General features: G+C 63.9%; 2 protein-coding genes across 3 annotated transcripts in view; one reads left to right on the top strand and one right to left on the bottom strand.

Moving 5' to 3' along the window:
- The window catches only part of FXYD1 (FXYD domain containing ion transport regulator 1), a 10,281-nt gene extending 9,184 nt beyond the window's left edge, over positions 1 to 1,097 (bottom strand). For both annotated transcript variants that reach the window (XM_074930366.1, XM_074930365.1), the window contains exon 1: positions 997 to 1,097. The gene's annotated coding sequence lies outside the window, so the exon portion shown is untranslated. The remainder of the gene's footprint in view (positions 1 to 996) is intronic.
- LGI4 (leucine rich repeat LGI family member 4) overlaps positions 1 to 21,063 on the top strand; it is a 22,074-nt gene extending 1,011 nt beyond the window's left edge. The window contains exons 2-10 of the mRNA XM_074930324.1: positions 4,427 to 4,547; positions 6,579 to 6,650; positions 8,621 to 8,692; positions 9,714 to 9,785; positions 11,064 to 11,135; positions 13,062 to 13,231; positions 14,272 to 14,436; positions 16,681 to 17,189; positions 19,755 to 21,063. Coding sequence (XP_074786425.1) covers positions 4,427 to 4,547; positions 6,579 to 6,650; positions 8,621 to 8,692; positions 9,714 to 9,785; positions 11,064 to 11,135; positions 13,062 to 13,231; positions 14,272 to 14,436; positions 16,681 to 17,189; positions 19,755 to 20,057 — 1,556 coding nt within the window. The 3' untranslated portion in view covers positions 20,058 to 21,063. The remainder of the gene's footprint in view (positions 1 to 4,426; positions 4,548 to 6,578; positions 6,651 to 8,620; positions 8,693 to 9,713; positions 9,786 to 11,063; positions 11,136 to 13,061; positions 13,232 to 14,271; positions 14,437 to 16,680; positions 17,190 to 19,754) is intronic.

Here is a 21,063-nt window from a genome sequence, read left to right as displayed (position 1 = left end):
TGGGAGCTACTGGTGGCTTACTGGTGGAGTCCTGGGCGTTGAGGGGGGGGGTTACTGGGGGGACACTGGGGGTGTCACTGGTAGGCACTGGGGTTGCTGGGGGTCTACTGGGGTTACTGGGGGCCTACTGGGGTTACTGGGGGCATCACTGGGAGTTACTGGTGAGAGCTGGGGCTAACTGGGGAGCCACAGGGAGGAACTGGGAGCTACTGGTGCCTTACTGGTGGAGTCGCTGGAGGTCACAGGGAGGCACTGGGGTTACTGGGGAGTTAGTGCAGGAGTTACTGGGGTCACTGGGAGCTACTGGGAGTTACTGGTGAGTGCTGGGTGTTACTGGGGGGGTGCAGGGAGGAACTGGGAGCTACTGGTGCCTTACTGGTGGAGTTGCTGGGGGTTGCAGGGAGGCTACTGGGGGGACACTGGGGCTACTGGGGGGATTACTGGGAGTTACTGGTGAGCTACAGGGAGGAACTGGGAGCTACTGGTGGAGTCGCTGGGAGGCACTAGGATTACTAGAGAGTTACTAGGGGGGTTACTGGGGAGTTATTGGGAGCTACTGGGAGTTACTGGTGGGTGCTGGGGATTACTGGGGAGGTGCAGGGAGGAACTGGGAGCTACTGGTGCCTTACTGGTGGAGTCGCTGGGGATCACAGGGAGGCACTGGGGTTACTGGGGAGTTATTGGGAGCTACTGGGAGTTACTGGTGAGTGCTGGGGATTACTGGGGAGGTGCAGGGAGGAACTGGGAGCTACTGGTGCCTTACTGGTGGAGTCGCTGGGGGTCACAGGGAGGCACTGGGGCTACTGGGGGAGCCCTGGGCTGTTGCTGGCCGTTACTGGGAAGCCACAGAAAGAAACTGGTCCAAGGTCATGACCCCAACCCCCTTCCCTCGTCCCCCCCCCTCCCCCCCCGGGACACTTGGGTCCCCCCAAACCAGTGGGGGGGGGGAGGGGTGAAGCGGGGGGGTCCCCCCACCCCTCCCCTCCCCCCCAGTACCTGCTCCCGCCGTCCGGGTCCCTCCGGAGCTCCCGGGGCCCCCCCGAGTCCTCCCCCCCCCCCCCAGTCGGTTATTTTTACCCTCCGGCCCCGCGGCCAAAATACCGGCGGGGTCACGTGGCCGCGGCCGGCGCCTCCGGCCCCTCCCAGTAACTCCCAGTAGCTCCCAGTAACTGCCCAGTAACCCCAGTGCCTCCCCGCGACCTCCAGCAGCTCCACCAGTAAGGCACCAGTAGCTCCCAGTTCCTCCCTGCACCGCCCCAGTAACACCCAGCAGCTCCCAGTGACCCCAGTAAGTCCCCAGTAACACCAGTGCCTCCCTGCGTCCCCCAGCAACTCCACCAGTAAGGCACCAGTAGCTCCCAGTTCTTCCCCGTGGCTCCCCAGTAACTCCCAGGAGCTCCCAGTAACTGCCCAGTAACCCCAGTGCCTCCCCGCGACCTCCAGCAGCTCCACCAGTAAGGCACCAGTAGCTCCCAGTTCCTCCCTGCACCGCCCCAGTAACACCCAGCAGCTCCCAGTGACCCCAGTAAGTCCCCAGTAACACCAGTGCCTCCCTGCGTCCCCCAGCAACTCCACCAGTAAGGCACCAGTAGCTCCCAGTTCTTCCCCGTGGCTCCCCAGTAACTCCCAGGAGCTCCCAGTAACTGCCCAGTAACCCCAGTGCCTCCCCGCGACCTCCAGCAGCTCCACCAGTAAGGCACCAGTAGCTCCCAGTTCCTCCCTGCACCGCCCCAGTAACCCCCAGCAACTCCCAGTGACCTCAGTAACTCCCCAGTAAGTCCCCAGTAACACCAGTGCCTCCCTGCGTCCCCCAGCAACTCCACCAGTAAGGCACCAGTAGCTCCCAGTTCTTCCCTGTGGCTCCCCAGTAACTCTCAGTAACCCCCAGTAACTCCCCAGTAACCCCAGTGCCTCCACCAGTAAGGCACCAGTAGCTCCCAGTTCCTCCCTGCACCGCCCCAGTAACCCCCAGCACTTACCGGTAACTCCCAGTAGCTCCCAGTGACCCCAGTAACACCCCAGTAGCTCCCAGTAACTGCCCAGTAACCCCAGTGCCTCCCCGCGACCTCCAGCAGCTCCACCAGTAAGGCACCAGTAGCTCCCAGTTCCTCCCTGCACCGCCCCAGTAACACCCAGCAGCTCCCAGTGACCCCAGTAAGTCCCCAGTAACCCCAGTGCCTCCCTGCGACCCCCAGCGACTCCACCAGTAAGGCACCAGTAGCTCCCAGTTCCTCCCTGTGGCTCCCCAGTAACACCCCAGTGCTCACCAGTAACGCTCAGTAGCTCCCAGTGACCCCAGTAACTCCCCAGTAACCCCAGTGCCTCCCTGTGACCCCCAGCAGCTCCACCAGTAAGGCACCAGTAGCTCCCAGTTCCTCCCTGCACCTCCCCAGTTACCCCCAGCACTCCCCAGTAACTCCCAGTGACAGCTCCAGTAACACCCCAGTAACCCAGTGCCTACCAGTAACTCCCAGTGACACTCCCTGTAACACCAGTAACTCCCAGTGCCTCCCAGTAACACCCCAGCAGCCCCCAGTAACCCCCCCAGACCCCCCCCAATGCCCCCCAGTACCTCCCAGTGCCCCCAGTAACCCACCCATTTCCCCCCAGTAACTCCCAGTAACCGCCCACACCCCCAATTCCTCCCAGTTGCTCCCCAGTACCCCCCAGTAACCCCCCCACACCCCCCAGTGCCTCCCAGTCGCTCCCCAGTACCCCCCAGTAACCTCCCCACACCCCCCAGTGCCCCCCAGCAACTCCCAGTGCCCCCCAGTAACCCCCCACACCACCCCAGTGCCTCCCAGTCGCTCCCCAGTACCCCCCAGTAACCCCCCCCATACCCTCCCAGTGCCTCCCAGTCACTCCCCAGTACCCCCCAGTAACCCCCCCACACCCCCCAGTGCCCCCCAGTAACCCCCCCAGTGCCCCCCAGTAACACCCCCATACCCTCCAGTGGCCCCCAGCACCTCCCAGTGCCCCCCAGTAACCCCCCATACCACCCCAGTGCCTCCCAGTCGCTCCCCAGTACCCCCCAGTAACCCCCCCAGACCCCCCCAGTGCCCCCCAGTAACCCCCCCATACCCTCCCAGTGCCTCCCAGTCACTCCCCAGTACCCCCCAGTAACCCCCCCACACCCCCCAGTGCCCCCCATACCCTCCAGTGCCCCCCAGTACCTGCCAGTGCCCCCCAGTAACCCCCCCACACCCTCCCAGTGCCCCCCAGTAACCCCCCCAGTGCCCCCCAGTAACACCCCCATACCCTCCAGTGGCCCCCAGCACCTCCCAGTGCCCCCCAGTAACCCCCCATACCCTCCCAGTGCCTCCCAGTCGCTCCCCAGTACCCCCCAGTAACCCCCCCACACCCCCCAGTGCCCCCCAGCACCTCCCAGTACCCCCCAGTAACCCCCCCACACCCCCCAGTGCCCCCCAGCACCTCCCAGTACCCCCCAGTAACCCCCCCGCACCCCCCAGTGCCCCCCAGCACCTCCCAGTGCCCCCCAGTAACCCCCCCGCACCCCCCAGTGCCCCCCAGCACCTCCCAGTGCCCCCCAGTAACTCCCCATACCCTCCCAGTGCCCCCCAGTAACCCCCCACACCCCCCCAGTGCCCCCCAGTCGCTCCCCAGTACCCCCCAGTAACCCCCCCCAGACAAGCTCCCTCTGTCCCTCCCTCGGCCTCGGGCCAGGGACCAACAGCGGCCCCTTTGTCCAGGCCACGCCCCCACACCCAGACCACGCCCACCGTCATCCAGACCCCGCCCCCTCCCCCGCAAAAACCACCCCACTAAGACCACGCCCCCTCCACCAGGCCACGCCTCCCTCCCCCATACAGACACCATCAAGGCCACGCCCCCTCACATCCAGACCACGCCCCCTTCCCCATACAGATAGCCCATCAAGACCACGCCCCTCGCATCCAGGCCACGCCCCCCCGCCTCCAGGCCACGCCCCCTCGCCGCTACGACCGAGCGCGCTGCAGCCCCGAGCGGGGATAAAGGGGGGGGGGGGGGGGAGGCGATTTTGGGGGGTTTTGGGGGGCAGATCGGGGGGGGGCAGATTTGGGGGGGGGCAGGTAGGGGGGGGCAGAGTTGGGGGAGCTGCTTGGGGGGAGTTTTTTTGGGGGGGGAAGATTGTGGGGGGCGCTTTCGGGGGGAAGTTTTCGGGGGGTGATTTGGGGGGGCTGGTTTGGGGGGGCTGGTTTGGGGGGGTCAGTTTTAAGGGGGGGGCGGTTTTAAGAGGGGGGGGCGCTTCTTTGGGGGGGTGTGGGGGGGGTGGGTGTGTCCATGGGGGGGGTGGGGGGGTGGCGCGGGGCCCCCCCGCTGCTGCTGGTTTTGCTGTTGGTAACGGGCGGGGGGGGGCCGGGGGGGGGCGGTGGCGGGATGAGTTCGGGGGGCGGGGGGGGAGTTTTGGGGGTGCCCCCCCCCGCAGGGTTGGGGTTCCCCCGGGGGGGCAGCGGTTGCCCGGGGGGGTGCGAATGTGACCGAGAGAGCGCGCTCTGCCGGGGGGGGGCGGGGCTGCCCCGGGGGTTCCCCCCCCGTTTGGCCACGCTGTGAGTGACACCCCCCCCCCCCCGATATTTTGGGGACCCCCCCCCTCCTCCTGGTGCCCCCCCCCCATGGGATCCCCATCTTGACCCCCCCCCCCCCGTCTTGTCAACCCCCAAAACCCCCCAAGGGCCCCCCCCCATGGGATCCCCCCCCAGGGCCCCCCCAAAACCCCCTTGGGCCCCCCATGGGACCCCCCAACATTTCCCCAAGGGCTCCCCCCCCCCCCCGGGCCCCCCCCCGAACCCCCCCCCCCTCATCGGACCCCCCTGGACCCCCCCAACCTCCCCCCATGGGACCCCCCCTCTGGGACCCCCCCGGGACCCCCCTTGAACCCCCTTTATGCCCCCCCCCCCCCCGTGTCCCTCCCCTGAGCCCCGCCCCTCCATGGGCACCGGTGACGTCATCGCGGGAAGCCCCGCCCCCTGCGCGGAGATGGGGGGGGACTGGGACCAGTGGGGGGTCGGGACTGGGACCAGTGGGGGGGGGGGGGGGGGGGGGAAGGCGGGCGTATGGCGCTGGTTTCTCCCAGTTTAGCCCAGTTTCTGCTGTCTCCCAGTTTAAACCAGTTCAGGACTCTTCTGTCCCAGTTTAGCCCAGTTTGACAGCTCTTCCCTCCCAGTTTAGCCCAGTTTGACAGCTCTTCCCTCCCAGTTTAGCCCAGTTCAGGACTGGTGTGTCAGCCCAATTTAGTCTTGGTTTCTCCCAGTTTAGCCCGGTTCAGTCCTGTTGTCTCCCAGTTTGTTCCTGCTGTCTCCCAGTTTAAACCAGTTCAGGACTCTTTTGTCCCAGTTTAGCCCAGTTTGCCACCTGTTATCCTCCCAGTTCGGCCCAGTTTAGCACAGATTGACACCTGTTTTCCTCCCAGTTTAGCCCAGTTCAGAACTGGAGTGTCCCAGTTTAGCCCAGTTTGACATCTGTTATCCTCCCAGTTCGGCCCAGTTTAGCCCAGATTGACACCTGTTTTCCTCCCAGTTTAGCCCAGTTCAACCCAGTTCAGAACTGAAGTGTCCCAGTTTAGCCCAGTTTGCTCCTGCTGTCTCCCAGTTTAAACCAGTTCAGGACTCTTTTGTCCCAGTTTAGCCCAGTTTGCCACCTGTTATCCTCCCAGTTCGGCCCAGTTTAGCACAGATTGACACCTGTTTTCCTCCCAGTTTAGCCCAGTTCAGAACTGGAGTGTCCCAGTTTAGCCCAGTTTGCTCCTGCTGTCTCCCAGTTTAAACCAGTTCAGGACTCTCTTGTCCCAGTTTAGCCCAGTTTGCCACCTGTTATCCTCCCAGTTCGGCCCAGTTTAGCACAGATTGACACCTGTTTTCCTCCCAGTTTAGCCCAGTTCAGAACTGGAGTGTCCCAGTTTAGCCCAGTTTGATATCTGTTATCCTCCCAGTTCGGCCCAGTTTAGCCCAGATTGACACCTGTTTTCCTCCCAGTTTAGCCCAGTTCAACCCAGTTCAGAACTGGAGTGTCCCAGTTTAGCCCAGTTTGCTCCTGCTGTCTCCCAGTTTAAACCAGTTCAGGACTCTTTTGTCCCAGTTTGCCCAGTTTGCCACCTGTTATCCTCCCAGTTCGGCCCAGTTTAGCACAGATTGACACCTGTTTTCCTCCCAGTTTAGCCCAGTTCAGAACTGGAGTGTCCCAGTTTAGCCCAGTTTGACATCTGTTATCCTCCCAGTTCGGCCCAGTTTAGCCCAGATTGACACCTGTTTTCCTCCCAGTTTAGCCCAATTTAGTCCTGGTTTCTCCCAGTTTAGCCCAGTTTGCTCGTGCTGCCTCCCAGTTTAAACCAGTTCAAGACTCTTTTGTCCCAGTTTAGCCCAGTTTGACACCTGTCTTCCTCCCAGTTAGGCCCAGTTCAGCCCAGTTCACGACTGCACTGTCCTAGTTTAGCCCAATTTAGTCCTGGTTTCTCCCAGTTTAGCCCAGTTTGCTCCTGCTGCTTCCCAGTTTAAACCAGTTGAGGACTCTCTCGTCCCAGTTCAGCCCAGTTTGACACCTCCTCCCTCCCAGTTTGGCCCAGTTTAACCCCGTTTGTGCAGGTCCCTGGTGCGGTGGCACATCGATGTCCTGGGCGAGGGCAGCTTCCGTGACACCCCGGCCCTGCAGCTGCTGTAAGGTCCCCAACGTGTCCCCAATGTCCCCAACGTGTCCCCAAGGTGTCCCCAATGTGTCCCCAGGGTCCCCATGGTGTCACCTCGGTGTCCCCAAGTCTCCACACCACCCCCAGCATGTCCCCAAGGTCCCCGATGTGTCCCCAATGTACCCCCACAGTGTCCCCAATGTGTCCCCAAGGTCCCCACACCATGCCCAACATGTCCCCAGCATGTCCCCAAGGTCCCCAATGTGTCCCCAATGTGTCCCCAGGGTCCCCATGCCACCCCCAGCATGTCCCCAAGGTCCCCAATGTGTCCCCAACGTGTCTCCAAGGTCCTTAATGTGTCCCCCATGTGTCCCCAGGATCCCCATGCCACCCCCAGTATGTCCTCAAGGTCCCCAATGTGTCCCCAACGTGTCCCCAAAGTGTCCCCAAGGTCCCCAAGGTGTCCCCAGGGTCCCCATGCCACCCCCAGTATGTCCCCAAGGTCCCCAATGTGTCCCCAGGGTCCCCATGCCACCCCCAGTATGTCCCCAAGGTCCCCAATGTGTCCCCAGGGTCCCCATGCCACCCCCAGTATGTCCCCAAGGTCCCCAACGTGTCCCCAACGTGTCCCCAATGTGTCCCCAGGGTCCCCACAGTGTCGCCTTGGTGTCCCCAAGGTCCCCACACCATGCCCAACGTGTCCCCAGCATGTCCCCAAGGTCCCCAATGTGTCCCCAAGGTCCTTAATGTGTCCCCAATGTGTCCCCAGGGTCCCCATGCCACCCCCAGTATGTCCTCAAGGTCCCCAACGTGTCCCCAACGTGTCCCCAATGTGTCCCCAGGGTCCCCATGGTGTCACCTCGGTGTCCCCAAGTCTCCACACCACCCCCAGCATGTCCCCAAGGTCCCCAATGTGTCCCCAATGTACCCCCACAGTGTCCCCAATGTGTCCCCCATGTGTCCCCAGGGTCCCCATGCCACCCCCAGTATGTCCTCAAGGTCCCCAACGTGTCCCCAACGTGTCCCCAAAGTGTCCCCAAGGTCCCCAATGTGTCCCCAGGGTCCCCATGGTGTCACCTCGGTGTCCTCAAGTCTCCACACCACCCCCAGCATGTCCCCAAGGTCCCCGATGTGTCCCCAATGTACCCCCACAGTGTCCCCAATGTGTCCCCCATGTGTCCCCAGGATCCCCATGCCACCCCCAGTATGTCCTCAAGGTCCCCAATGTGTCCCCAACGTGTCCCCAAAGTGTCCCCAAGGTCCCCAAGGTGTCCCCAGGGTCCCCATGCCACCCCCAGTATGTCCCCAAGGTCCCCAACGTGTCCCCAACGTGTCCCCAATGTGTCCCCAGGGTCCCCACAGTGTCGCCTTGGTGTCCCCAAGGTCCCCACACCATGCCCAACGTGTCCCCAGCATGTCCCCAAGGTCCCCAACGTGTCTCCAACGTGTCCCCAAGGTCCTTAATGTGTCCCCAATGTGTCCCCAGGGTCCCCATGCCACCCCCAGTATGTCCTCAAGGTCCCCAACGTGTCCCCAACATGTCCCCAATGTGTCCCCAGGGTCCCCATGGTGTCCCCAAGATCCCCAAGCCAACCCCAGCATGTCCCCTTGTGTGTCCCCAGGGTCCCCACGGTGTCCCCAAGGTCCCCGGGGTGGCCCCAAGGGTGACCTTAAGGCCCCAGGGTAGCCCTGAGGTCCCCAAGGGTGGCCCCCAAGGTCCCCAAAGTGTCCCTCAGGGCGTCCCCCACAGTCCCTATGGTGTCCCCAGGCTGTCCCCAAGGTCCCCGAAGTGTCCCCAAGGCCCACTGAGTGTCCCCAGGCTGTCCCGAAGGTCCCCAAAGTGTCCCCAATGTCCCCAGGATGTCCCTGATGTCCCCGGGTGGTCCCCAAGGCCCCTGAAGTGTCCCCAAAGTCCCCCTGAGAGTCTCCAGAGTGTCCCTGGGGGTGGCTGTGGGGTGTCCCTGGGGTGTCCCCAGGGGTGACAGTGGTGTGTCCCCACAGGTTGGTCACCGCCGGGCGCTTGGGGACCATTGGGGACGGGGCCTTCACTGGGCTGGTGCTGCTGGAATACTTGTGAGTGGTACTGGGGGGGCACTGGGTTGGACTGGGAGGGGATGGGAAGGCATGAGGGAGGGACTGGGGGGAACTGGGCTGTGCTGAGAAGCACTGGGAAGGGACTGGGTGGGTGCTGGGAGGCACTGGGTGCACTGGAGAGGCACTGGGGGGGGGCACTGGGCTGTATTGGGAGGCACTGGGCTGTATTGGGAGGCACTGGATAGGCACTGGGAGGCACTGGGCTGTATTGGGAGGCACTGGGGAGGGACTGGATGGGCACTGGAGGCACTGGGAGGCACTGGATAGGCACTGGGAGGCACTGGGCTGTATTGGGAGGCACTGGGGAGGTACTGGATGGGCACTGGAGGCACTGGGAGGCACTGGATAGGCACTGGGAGGCACTGGGCTGTATTGGGAGGCACTGGGGAGGGACTGGATGGGCACTGGAGGCACTGGGAGGCACTGGATAGACACTGGGAGGCACTGGGCTGTATTGGGAGGCACTGGGGAGGGACTGGATGGGCACTGGAGGCACTGGGAGGCACTGGATAGGCACTGGGAGGCACTGGGCTGTATTGGGAGGCACTGGGGAGGGACTGGATGGGCACTGGAGGCACTGGGAGGCACTGGATAGGCACTGGGAGGCACTGGGCTGTATTGGGAGGCACTGGGGAGGGACTGGATGGGCACTGGAGGCACTGGGAGGCACTGGATAGGCACTGGGAGGCACTGGGCTGTATTGGGAGGCACTGGGGAGGGACTGGATGGGCACTGGAGGCACTGGGAGGCACTGGATAGGCACTGGGAGGCACTGGGCTGTATTGGGAGGCACTGGGGAGGGACTGTGGGGAATTGGGGGGGGGGGGGGGGGCACTGGGCTTTACTGGAAGGCCCTAGTGTGACTGGGAGGGACACCAGGGGGCACTGGGGTGTGCTGGGAGACCCATGGGGAGACTGGGGAGGACATGGGAGGTACTGGGGGGAACTGGGATGTACTGGGGGGGGACACTAGGGGTCCCAGCGGTGCCGGTGTCCCCAGGTTCATCGAGGACAATGACGTGGGGACAATCGCCCCCACGGCGCTGCGGGGGCTCCGGGGTCTGCTCTACCTGTGAGTGACATGGGGACACCCTGGGGACACGCTGGGGACACGCTGGGGACACTGGGCATGCCCCTGGGGACACTGGAGATGCCCTTGGGGACACTGGGAATACCCTGGGGACACCGCTGGGACACATGGGGACACCGGGGACACCCTTTAGACACCCTAGGGGACACTGGGGGTGCCCTTGGGGACACTGGGAACACCCTGGGGATACCCTTGGGGACACTGGGGATGCCCTTGGGGACACTGAGGACACACTGGGAACACCCTGGGGACACTGGGGATGCCCTTGGGGACACTGAGGACACACTGGGAACACCCTGGGGACACTGGAGGTGCCCTTGGGGACACTGGGGACACTCTGGGAACACCCTGGGGACACTGGGGATGCCCTTGGGGACACGAGGGACACCATGGGGACATGGGGGATGCCCTTGGGGACACCAGGGACACTCTGGGAACACTCTGGGGACACTGGGGACACCCTGGGGACACTGGAGGTGCCCTTGGGGACACCAGGGATACTCTGGGAACACCCTGGGGACACTGCAGGTGCCCTTGGGGACACCGGGGACACTCTGGGAACACCCTGGGGACACCCTGGGGACACTGCAGGTGTCCTTGGGGACACTGGGGACACTCTGGGAACACCCTGGGGACACTGGAGGTGCCCTTGGGGACACTGGGGACACTCTGGGAACACCCTGGGGACACTGGAGGTGCCCTTGGGGACACGAGGGACACCATGGGGACATGGGGGATGCCCTTGGGGACACCAGGGACACTCTGGGAACACTCTGGGGACACTGGGGACACCCTGGGGACACTGGAGGTGCCCTTGGGGACACCAGGGACACTCTGGGAACACCCTGGGGACACTGCAGGTGTCCTTGGGGACACCAGGGACACTCTGGGAACACCCTGGGGACACTGGAGGTGCCCTTGGGGACACTGGGGACACTCTGGGAACACCCTGGGGACACTGGAGGTGCCCTTGGGGACACTGGGGACACTCTGGGAACACCCTGGGGACACTGGAGGTGCCCTTGGGGACACTGGGGACACTCTGGGAACACCCTGGGGACACTGGAGGTGCCCTTGGGGACACCCTGGGGACACTGGAGGCTGCTGGGGATACTGGGGAGATCCTGGGGCACCCCTGGGGGCAGTGCTGGGACACCTTGGGGACACTGGGGACAGCTTGGGGGCCCCCTCTGGGCCCCCCCACCCCCTGGGCCTGGTGTCCCCATGTCCCCGTGTCCCCGTGTCCCCGTGTCCCCACAGGAGCCTGGCCAACAACCGCCTGGAGACGCTGCCCCGGGGCCTCTTCCAGGGGCTGGAGACGCTGACTCAGCTGTGGGTGACATGGGGACATGGCGGGGAGGGGACATCCTGGGGACACGGGGGCATGTGGGGGGACATGAGGGACGTGGGGATGTCGGGGGACATGTGGGACACACTGGGGGGGGACATTGAAGGACACGTGGGGGGACATGGGGACACATGGGGACACACGGGGGGACAAAGGGACATAGATGGGGGACACACCGGGGACATTGGGACATGGAGGGACAGATGGGGGACATGGGGGGACATGTGGGACACAGGGGGGGACATGGAGGACATGGGGACACACAGGGGGACATGGGGACACACAGGGGGACATCAGGACACACATGGGGGACATCAGGGGACATCGGGGACACAGAGGGATGTGGGGGACAATGGGGACACACGGGGGGACATGGGGACACAAATGGGGGACATGGGGACACAGATGGGGGACACCGGGGACACACTGGGGACATTGGGACATGAAGGGACAGATGGGGGACATTTGGAACACAGGATGGGACATGGAGGACATGGGGACACACAGGGGGACATCAGGACACAGATGGGGGACATGGGGGGACATCGGGGACACAGAGGGATGTGGGGGACATGGGAACACACGGGGGGACATGGGGACACATGGGGGGACATGGGGACACAAATAGGGGACATGGGGACACAGATGGGGACATGGGGACACACGGGGGACAAAGGGACATGGGGGACACACTGGGGACATTGGGACACGGAGGGACAGATGGGGGACATGTGGGACACAGGGGGGGACATGGAGGACATGGGGACACACGGGGGGACATGGGGACACATGGGGGGACATGGGGACACAGATGGGGGACATGGGGACACAGATGGGGACATCGGGGGACATCGGGGACACAGAGGGATGTGGGGGACATGGCGACACACGGGGGGACATGGGGACACAAATGGGGGACATGGGGACACACTGGGGACATTGGGACGGGGGGACAGATAGGGGACATGTGGGACACGGGGGGGGACATGGAGGACATGGGGACACATGGGGGGACATGGGGACACAGATGGGGACATCGAGGACACAGAGGGATGTGGGGGACAATGGGGACACACAGGGGGATGTGGGGACACAGATGAGGGACTTGGGGACACAGATGGGGACATTGGGGGACATTGGGGACACAGAGGGATGTGGGGGACAATGGGGACACACGGGGGGACATGGGGACACAAATGGGGGACATGGGGACACACGGGGGGACAAAGGGACATGGGGGACACACTGGGGACATTGGGACATGGAGGGACAGATGGGGGACATGTGGGACACGGGGGGGGACATGGAGGACATGGGGACACACAGGGGGATGTGGGGACACAAATAGGGGACATCAGGACACACATGGGGGGACATCGGGGGACATGGGGGACACAGAGGGATGTGGGGGACAATGGGGACACACGGGGGGACATGGGGACACAAATGGGGGACATGGGGACACACTGGGGACATTGGGACAGGGGGGGACAGATGTGGGACATGTGGGACACAGGGGGGGACATGGAGGACATGGGGACACATGGGGACACAGATGGGGGACATCGGGGACACACTGGGGACATTGGGACGGGGGGACACATGGGGGACATGGAGGACATGGGGACACACAGGGGGACATCAGGACACAGATGGGGGACAGGGGGGACACACAGGGACGGGGGGGACACACCAGGGGACATGGCGGGGGGGGGGGGGGTCCCAAGAGGATGTGGGGGACACGGCGGGGGACACACAGGGACTGTCTGTCACTGGGCTGGGCACAGAGCTTTACTGGGAAGCACTGGGATGGACTGGGAGGGCCGCGGGGACACGGAGGGGCGGGGAGGGGACACTGGGGGGGCCGCGGGTGTGCCACGGGGCTGAGGGGGGGTCTGGGGGGGGGACAGGGACCTGCGGGGAAACCCCTTCCAGTGCGACTGTCGCCTGCGCTGGCTGGTGGCCTGGCTGGGCAGCGCCACCCCCCCCGCCGAAGCGGGGCGCTGCCGGGGGCCCCCCCAACATCAGGGCACCCCATTGGCCCAGCTCCAGCCTCGGGACTTCCACTGCCTCGGCTCCGGTACGGCCCCGCCCCCTGCGCCCCCCGTGCCTGGGGGTCCCCCCCAAACCTGGGAACCTGCGTCCCCCCCAATCCCAAGTGTTTGGGGCCCCCCCCCCAGCCCCAAATCCCGGCGTCACCCCAGTCCCGGACACAGGGGCCCCCCCAAATCCCCAAATCCCGGGTCCCCCCCCAGTCCCAAACAGCGGGGTCCCCCCAAATCCCGGACACAGGGGTCCCCCCCAAATCCCAGACGTGTGGGTCCCCCCAATCCCAAGCACCGGGGCCCCCCCAATCCTGAAAACCCGGGTCCCCCCCAATCCCAAACACCGGGGTCCCCTCATTCTGGACACCTGGGACCCCCAATCGCAGACACAGGGGTCCCCCCAAATCCCAGAGGCCCGGGTCCCCCCCAATTCCAAGCACATGGGTCCCCCCCAGTCCTGGAAGACTGGGTTCCCCCAATCCTGGACACTTGGGTCCCCCCAAATCCCGGACACAGGGGTCCCCCCAAATCCCAGATGTGTGGGTCCCCCCAAATCCCGGACACAGGGGTCCCCCCAAATCCCAGATGTGTGGGTCCCCCCAAATCCCGGACACAGGGGCCCCCCCAAATCTCAGATGTGTGGGTCCCCCCAAATCCCGGACACAGGGGTCCCCCCAAATCCCAGATGTGTGGGTCCCCCCAATCCCAAACACCGGGGCCCCCCCAATCCTGAAAACCCGGGTCCCCCCCCAATCCCAAATCCCTGTGTCCCCCCAATCCTGGACAGAGGGGTCCCCCCAAATCCCCAAATCCCGGGTCCCCCCCCAGTCCCAAACAGCGGGGTCCCCCCAAATCCCGGACACAGGGGTCCCCCCCAAATCCCAGACGTGTGGGTCCCCCCAATCCCAAACACCGGGGCCCCCCCAATCCTGAAAACCCGGGTCCCCCCCCAATCCCAAATCCCTGTGTCCCCCCAATCCTGCACGCCCGGGTCCCCCATTCTGTGTCTATATGGGGGTGTCAGCGTGGGGACCCATCCGGGAGCTAATGGGGTGTCGGGGGGGGGGTCCCCCAGAACTGCGACCCTTCCAGTCGCTGCCCTTCTCCTCGCTGGCGGCCGAGCCCTTCGCCCTGGGGGGGCACCCAGGGGTGGCCCTGGCCCAGCCCTTCGCCGGTGCCTGCGCCCTCCTGGAGTGGGACCAGTTGGCCGGACGCTTCCGGGCCCCCACCATCATCAACGGTGAGTCCCGGCACCCCAAAACCCATCCTGGTGAGGAGGAACCCCGAAAAAGATCTGGAGGGATCCCCAAAAATGGTCAGGGAGGGGTGGAAGAACGGGCTGAGGGGCCTCAAAAACGGCCTTGAGGGACGTCAAAAACGAAGAGCGGCAAAAAAATATCCCGAGGGGGCCCTCAAAATGGTCCGGATGACCTCAAAAATGGCCATGGGGACCCCAAAAATGGACTGGGGGGCCCCAAAAATGGCGTGAGGGACCTCAGAAATGGGCTGGAGGACCTCAAAAATGGCCTGGAGGACCTTAAAAATGGGCTGGAGGACCTTAAAAATGGGCTGGAGGACCTCAAAAATGGCACAAAAAACAGCAAAAAATGCCCTGGGGGACCCCAAAACCCACGGTAACAGCCCCAAAATGGTCTGAGAGACCCCAAAAATGGTCTGAATGATCCCCAAAATGGCCAGGGGGGCCCCAAAAATGGGCTGGAGGACCTTAAAAATGGGCTGGAGGACCTCAAAAATGGCACAAAAAACAGGAAAAAATGCCCTGGGGGACCCCAAAACCCACGGTAACAGCCCCAAAATGGTCTGAGAGACCCCAAAAATGGTCTGAATGACCCCCAAAATGGTCAGGGGGACCCCAAAAATGGATTGGGGGCCCCAAAAATGGTGTGAGGGACCTCAAAAATGGGCTGGAGGACCTTAAAAATGGCACAAAATCCAGCAAAAAATGCCCTGGGGGACCCCAAAACCCACGGTAAAAGTCGAAAATTGGCCCGAGGGACCCCAAAAATGGTCTGAATGACCCCCAAAATGGCCATGGCCCCCCAAAAATGGCCTGGAGGACCTCAAAAATGGGCTGGAGGACCTTAAAAATGGGCTGGAGGACCTCAAAAATGGCACAAAAAACAGCAAAAAATGCCCTGGGGGACCCCAAAACCCACGGTAACAGCCCCAAAATGGTCTGAGAGACCCCAAAAATGGTCTGAATGACCCCCAAAATGGTCAGGGGGACCCCAAAAATGGCCTTGGGGCCTCAAAAATGGGCTCCCCATCACCCCAACATCCCCAGTGTCCCCACAGGGTCATCACTGTGACCCCAATGTCCCCAGTGTCCCCACAGAGACATCCCCAGTGTCCCTGATGTCCCCAAAGTTGTCCCCATCACCCCAATGTCCCCAAGGGTCACCGCCATCACCCCAACATCCCCGATGTCCCCATAGTGTCACCGCCGCCACCCCAATCCCAATGTCCCCAATGTCCCCATAGACTTGTCCCCATCACCCCGATGTCCCCGATGTCCCCATAGAGACATCCCCAGTGTCCCTGATGTCCCCAAAGTTATCCCCATCACCCCAATGTCCCCAAGGGTCACCGCCATCACCCAAACGTCCCCCATGTCCCCAAAGTTGTCCCCATCACCCCAGTGTCCCCATAGGGTCACCGCCATCACCCCAATGTCCCTCATGTCCCAAAGTTGTCCCCATCACCCCAATGTCCCCAGTGTCCCCATAGAGACATCCCCAGTGTCCCTGATGTCCTCATAGACTTGTCCCCATCACCCCAATGTCCCCAAGGGTCACCGCCATCACCCCAACATCCCCGATGTCCCCATAGTGTCACCGCCACCACCCCAATCCCAACGTCCCCAATGTCCCCATAGACTCGTCCCCACCACCCCAATGTCCCCAATGTCCCCATAGACTTGTCCCCACCACCCCGATGTCCCCGATGTCCCCATAGAGACATCCCCAGTGTCCCTGATGTCCCCAAAGTTGTCCCCATCACCCCAATGTCCCCATAGTGTCACCGCCACCACCCCAATCCCCAATGTCCCCAGTGTCCCCATAGACTCGTCCCCACCACCCCAATGTCCCCAATGTCCCCATAGACTTGTCCCCATCACCCCGATGTCCCCGATGTCCCCATAGAGACATCCCCAGTGTCCCTGATGTCCCCAAAGTTGTCCCCATCACCCCAATGTCCCCATAGTGTCACCGCTACCACCCCAATCCCCAATGTCCCCAGTGTCCCCATAGAGACATCCCCAGTGTCCCTGATGTCCCCAAAGTTGTCCCCATCACCCCAATGTCCCCAAGGGTCACCGCCATCACCCCAACATCCCCGATGTCCCCATAGTGTCACCGCCGCCACCCCAACCCCAACGTCCCCAACGAGTCGCCTCCATCGCCTTGTCCCCGACACCCCCCCGCGCCCCCCCAAACCGTCACCCGTGTCCTTGTCCCCGCAGGCTCGTCCCCGGTGGCCTGTCACCCCCTGCAGCTGGGAGGGGCCTTGGTGGTGGTGGTGGCCCAACTGGGCGGGGGCTCGGCCGTGTGGCGGCGGGCAGGCGGCCCCGGTAGCCGTTTCGTCCGGTTGCAAGCCCTGGGCAGCGGTCGGTTACGTCGACCCCACGCGGTGGCCAGCGCCCGTCTCGGTGGCCACTGGTACCTGGGGGTGGCCGACAGCTCCAAGGGGGGCACCAGCACCCTGTTCCGGTGGGGGGGGCGTGGCTTCTACCCCCACCAAGCCCTCCGGCCGTGGCACCGCGACACCCACCTGGAGTTCCTGGAGCTGGGGGGGCGGCCGGCCTTGGTGGTCTGCAGCGGCACGAGGAGGCCGCTGGTCTACCGGTGGAGCGGGGCGGCCTTCGCGCCCCACACCGACATCCCCCACGTGCCCGACGTCTACGCCGCCAAGCACTTCCGCCTGCGGGGCCACGTCTTCCTCTGCCTCACCCGCTTCCTGGGGGACGCCAAGGTGAGGGCGGGGCCGGGCGGGGCACGTCTGGAGGCTAGGACGTGGTTGTGGGGGGCCACCAGCTTGGGGAGGGGGGCTATGGGGGTCGTCGTGTGGTCGTGGGGGGACATCAACATCTTGTGGTCGTGGGGGGCCACTAGCACTGGGGGGGGGGGGGCTATGGGGGTCGTCATGTGGTCATGGGGGGCCACCAGCACTGGGGGGTCCTTGGGGGCCGTCATGTGGTCATGGGGGGCCATCAACATCTTGTGGTCATGGGGGGCCATCAGCATTGGGGGGGTCCTTGGGGGTCGTCATGTGGTCATGGGGGGCCACCAGCATTGGGGGGGGCTATGGGGGTCGTCATGTGGTCATGGGGGGCCACCAGCACTGGGGGGTCCTTGGGGGCCATCGTGTGGTCATGGGGGGACATCAACATCTTGTGGTCATGGGGGGCCACTAGCACTGGGGGGTCCTTGGGGGCCATCATGTGGTCATGGGGGGCCACCAGCATTGGGGGGGTCCTTGGGGGCCGTCATGTGGTCATGGGGGGCCACCAGCATTGGGGGGGTCCCTGGGGGCCGTCATGTGGTCATGGGGGGCCACCAGCATTGGGGGGTCCTTGGGGGCCATCATGTGGTCATGGGGGGCCACCAGCATTGGGGGGGTCCCTGGGGGCCGTCATGTGGTCATGGGGGGCCACCAGCATTAGGGGGGTCCTTGGGGGCCGTCATGTGGTCATGGGGGGCCACCAGCATTGGGGGGGTCCTTGGGGGCCGTCATGTGGTCATGGGGGGCCACTAGCACTGGGGGGTCCTTGGGGGCCGTCATGTGGTCATGGGGGGCCATCAGCATTGGGGGGGGGGGCTATGGGGGTCGTCATGTGGTCATGGGGGGACATCAACATCGTGTGGTCGTGGGGGGCCACCAGCATTGGGGGGGTCCTTGGGGGTCGTCATGTGGTCATGGGGGGCCACCAGCATTGGGGGGTCCTTGGGGGTCGTCATGTGTCCATGGGGGGCCACCAGCACTGGGGGGTCCATGGGGTTCCATCCCCGTCACATGGTCGTGGGGGGCCATCAGGATCACGTGTCCAAGGGGTCCGTCTCCATCACTTGTTTACGCTGCCCATATCCACCCTTCCCATGATGCTCTTGGCCTCATGCAGCCCTTCCCATGACACCCACCACCCAACCCAACCCTTCCCACGACACCCCCCACCCAACCCAACCCTTCCCACGACACCCCCCACCCAACCCAACCCTTCCCACGACACCCCCCACCCACCCAACCCTTCCCATGACGCCCACCACCCAACCCAACCCTTCCCACGACACCCACCACCCAACCCAACCCTTCCCACGACACCCACCACCCAACCCAACCCTTCCCATGACGCCCACCACCCAACCCAACCCTTCCCATGACGCCCACCACCCAACCCAACCCTTCCCATGACGCCCACCACCCAACCCAACCCTTCCCATGACGCCCCCCACCCAACCCAACCCTTCCCATGACACCCACCACCCACCTAACCCTTCCCATGACACCCACCACCCAACCCAACCCTTCCCACGACACCCCCCACCCAACCCAACCCTTCCCACGACACCCACCACCCAACCCAACCCTTCCCATGACACCCCCCACCCAACCCAACCCTTCCCACGACACCCACCACCCAACCCAACCCTTCCCACGACACCCACCACCCAACCCAACCCTTCCCATGACACCCCCCACCCAACCCAACCCTTCCCATGACGCCCACCACCCAACCCAACCCTTCCCATGACGCCCACCACCCAACCCAACCCTTCCCATGACGCCCACCACCCAACCCAACCCTTCCCATGACACCCCCCACCCAACCCAACCCTTCCCATGACACCCACCACCCAACCCAACCCTTCCCACGACACCCCCCACCCAACCCAACCCTTCCCATGACGCCCACCACCCAACCCAACCCTTCCCATGACGCCCACCACCCAACCCAACCCTTCCCATGACGCCCACCACCCAACCCAACCCTTCCCATGACGCCCACCACCCAACCCAACCCTTCCCATGACGCCCACCACCCAACCCAACCCTTCCCATGACGCCCCCCACCCAACCCAACCCTTCCCATGACGCCCCCCACCCACCTAACCCTTCCCATGACACCCACCACCCAACCCAACCCTTCCCACGACACCCCCCACCCAACCCAACCCTTCCCACGACACCCACCACCCAACCCAACCCTTCCCACGACACCCCCCACCCAACCCAACCCTTCCCATGACACCCACCACCCAACCCAACCCTTCCCATGACACCCACCACCCAACCCAACCCTTCCCACGACACCCCCCACCCAACCCAACCCTTCCCATGACGCCCACCACCCAACCCAACCCTTCCCACGACACCCACCACCCAACCCAACCCTTCCCATGACACCCACCACCCAACCCAACCCTTCCCACGACACCCCCCACCCAACCCAACCCTTCCCACAACACCCACCACCCAACCCAACCCTTCCCACGACACCCACCACCCAACCCAACCCTTCCCATGATCCTTTGCTCCCAGGTGATGCGCTGGGAGGGTTCCATGTTCCGGGAGGTGCAGCAGGTCCCGGCGCGGGGCTCATTGGTCTTCCAACCGTTGGCATTGGCCGGACAACGTTACGTCATCTTGGGCAACGACTACGCCCCGAGCCGTGTCTACCGCCTCGGGCCCGGTGGCCACCTGGAGCCCATCCAGGAGCTGCTGGCCCCCACGCCACGCGCCTTTGCCCCCCTCTCCGTGGGTCACCGTCACTTTTTGGTGGCCTCCAGTTTCAAAGGGGCCACCCAAATCTACCGGCACGTCACCGTCGACTTGGGGTCTTGAGGGACCGTTGCGACGGGACGGGAGGGCCATCGAGCGTCACGTCATCGTGGGGACGTCGGATGTCACCGCGGTGGCTGAAGGATGTGGGGACATCGGCCGTGATGTCATCGTGGATCTGGGAACGGATGGGGACACGGGGGGACACGTCAAATGTCGTCTGGCACCGGGATGTGGGGATGTTGGTCATCGTGTCACCGTGGAGTTGGGGGTCTGAGGGACATGGGGACGTCAAGCGGGATGTCATCGTGGACCTGTCACCTGGGGGACATCATGTCATTGAGGGGATGGAGGACTTGGGGACACCAGCTGTCACATCACCGGGGACGTGGCACCTGAGGGACATGGGGACATCAGCTGTCACGTCACCGGGGACGTGGCACCGGAGGGACATGGGGACATCAGCTGTCACTTCACCACGGACGTGGCACCGGAGGGACATGGGGACATCAGTCACCAGGTCATCGTACACCTGGATGCCGAAGGGACATGGGGACAGGGGCCACCAGGTCCCCAGGGCTGTGGGCACCTTGGGGACATGGGGACATCAGTCACCACATCACTGTTGACCTCCGTGCCTGAGGGACATGGTGGCACGAGCCACCATGTCACTGGGGACATGGGGATGTCGGCTGTGATGTCACCTTGTCCCCTGATGGTGTCACCGTCAGCACCACATTGTCCCCAAGGCCACCATCAACCCCATGTCACCACTGGGCCCACGTCATCTTGTCACCTCCTGGTGCCACCATCTACCCGATGTCCTCAAGGCCACCATCAACCCAATGTCACCGTTGGCCCCATGTCACCTCCCGGTGCCACCATCTGCCCGATGTCCCCAAGGCCACCATCAACCCAATGTCACCATTGGCCCCATGTCACCTCCTGGTGCCACCATCTACCCGATGTCCCCAAGGCCACCATCAACCCCATGTCACCACTGGGCCCACATCGTCTTGTCACCTCCTGGTGCCACCATCTACCCGATGTCCCCAAGGCCACCGTCAAC

Source organism: Athene noctua, chromosome 33, assembly GCF_965140245.1.
Source record: "Athene noctua chromosome 33, bAthNoc1.hap1.1, whole genome shotgun sequence".
In the NCBI taxonomy this organism is placed as follows: Eukaryota; Metazoa; Chordata; class Aves; order Strigiformes; family Strigidae; genus Athene; species Athene noctua.
Note: the sequence above shows the minus strand (reverse complement) of the source record. Positions and strands in the feature narration are given on the sequence as shown.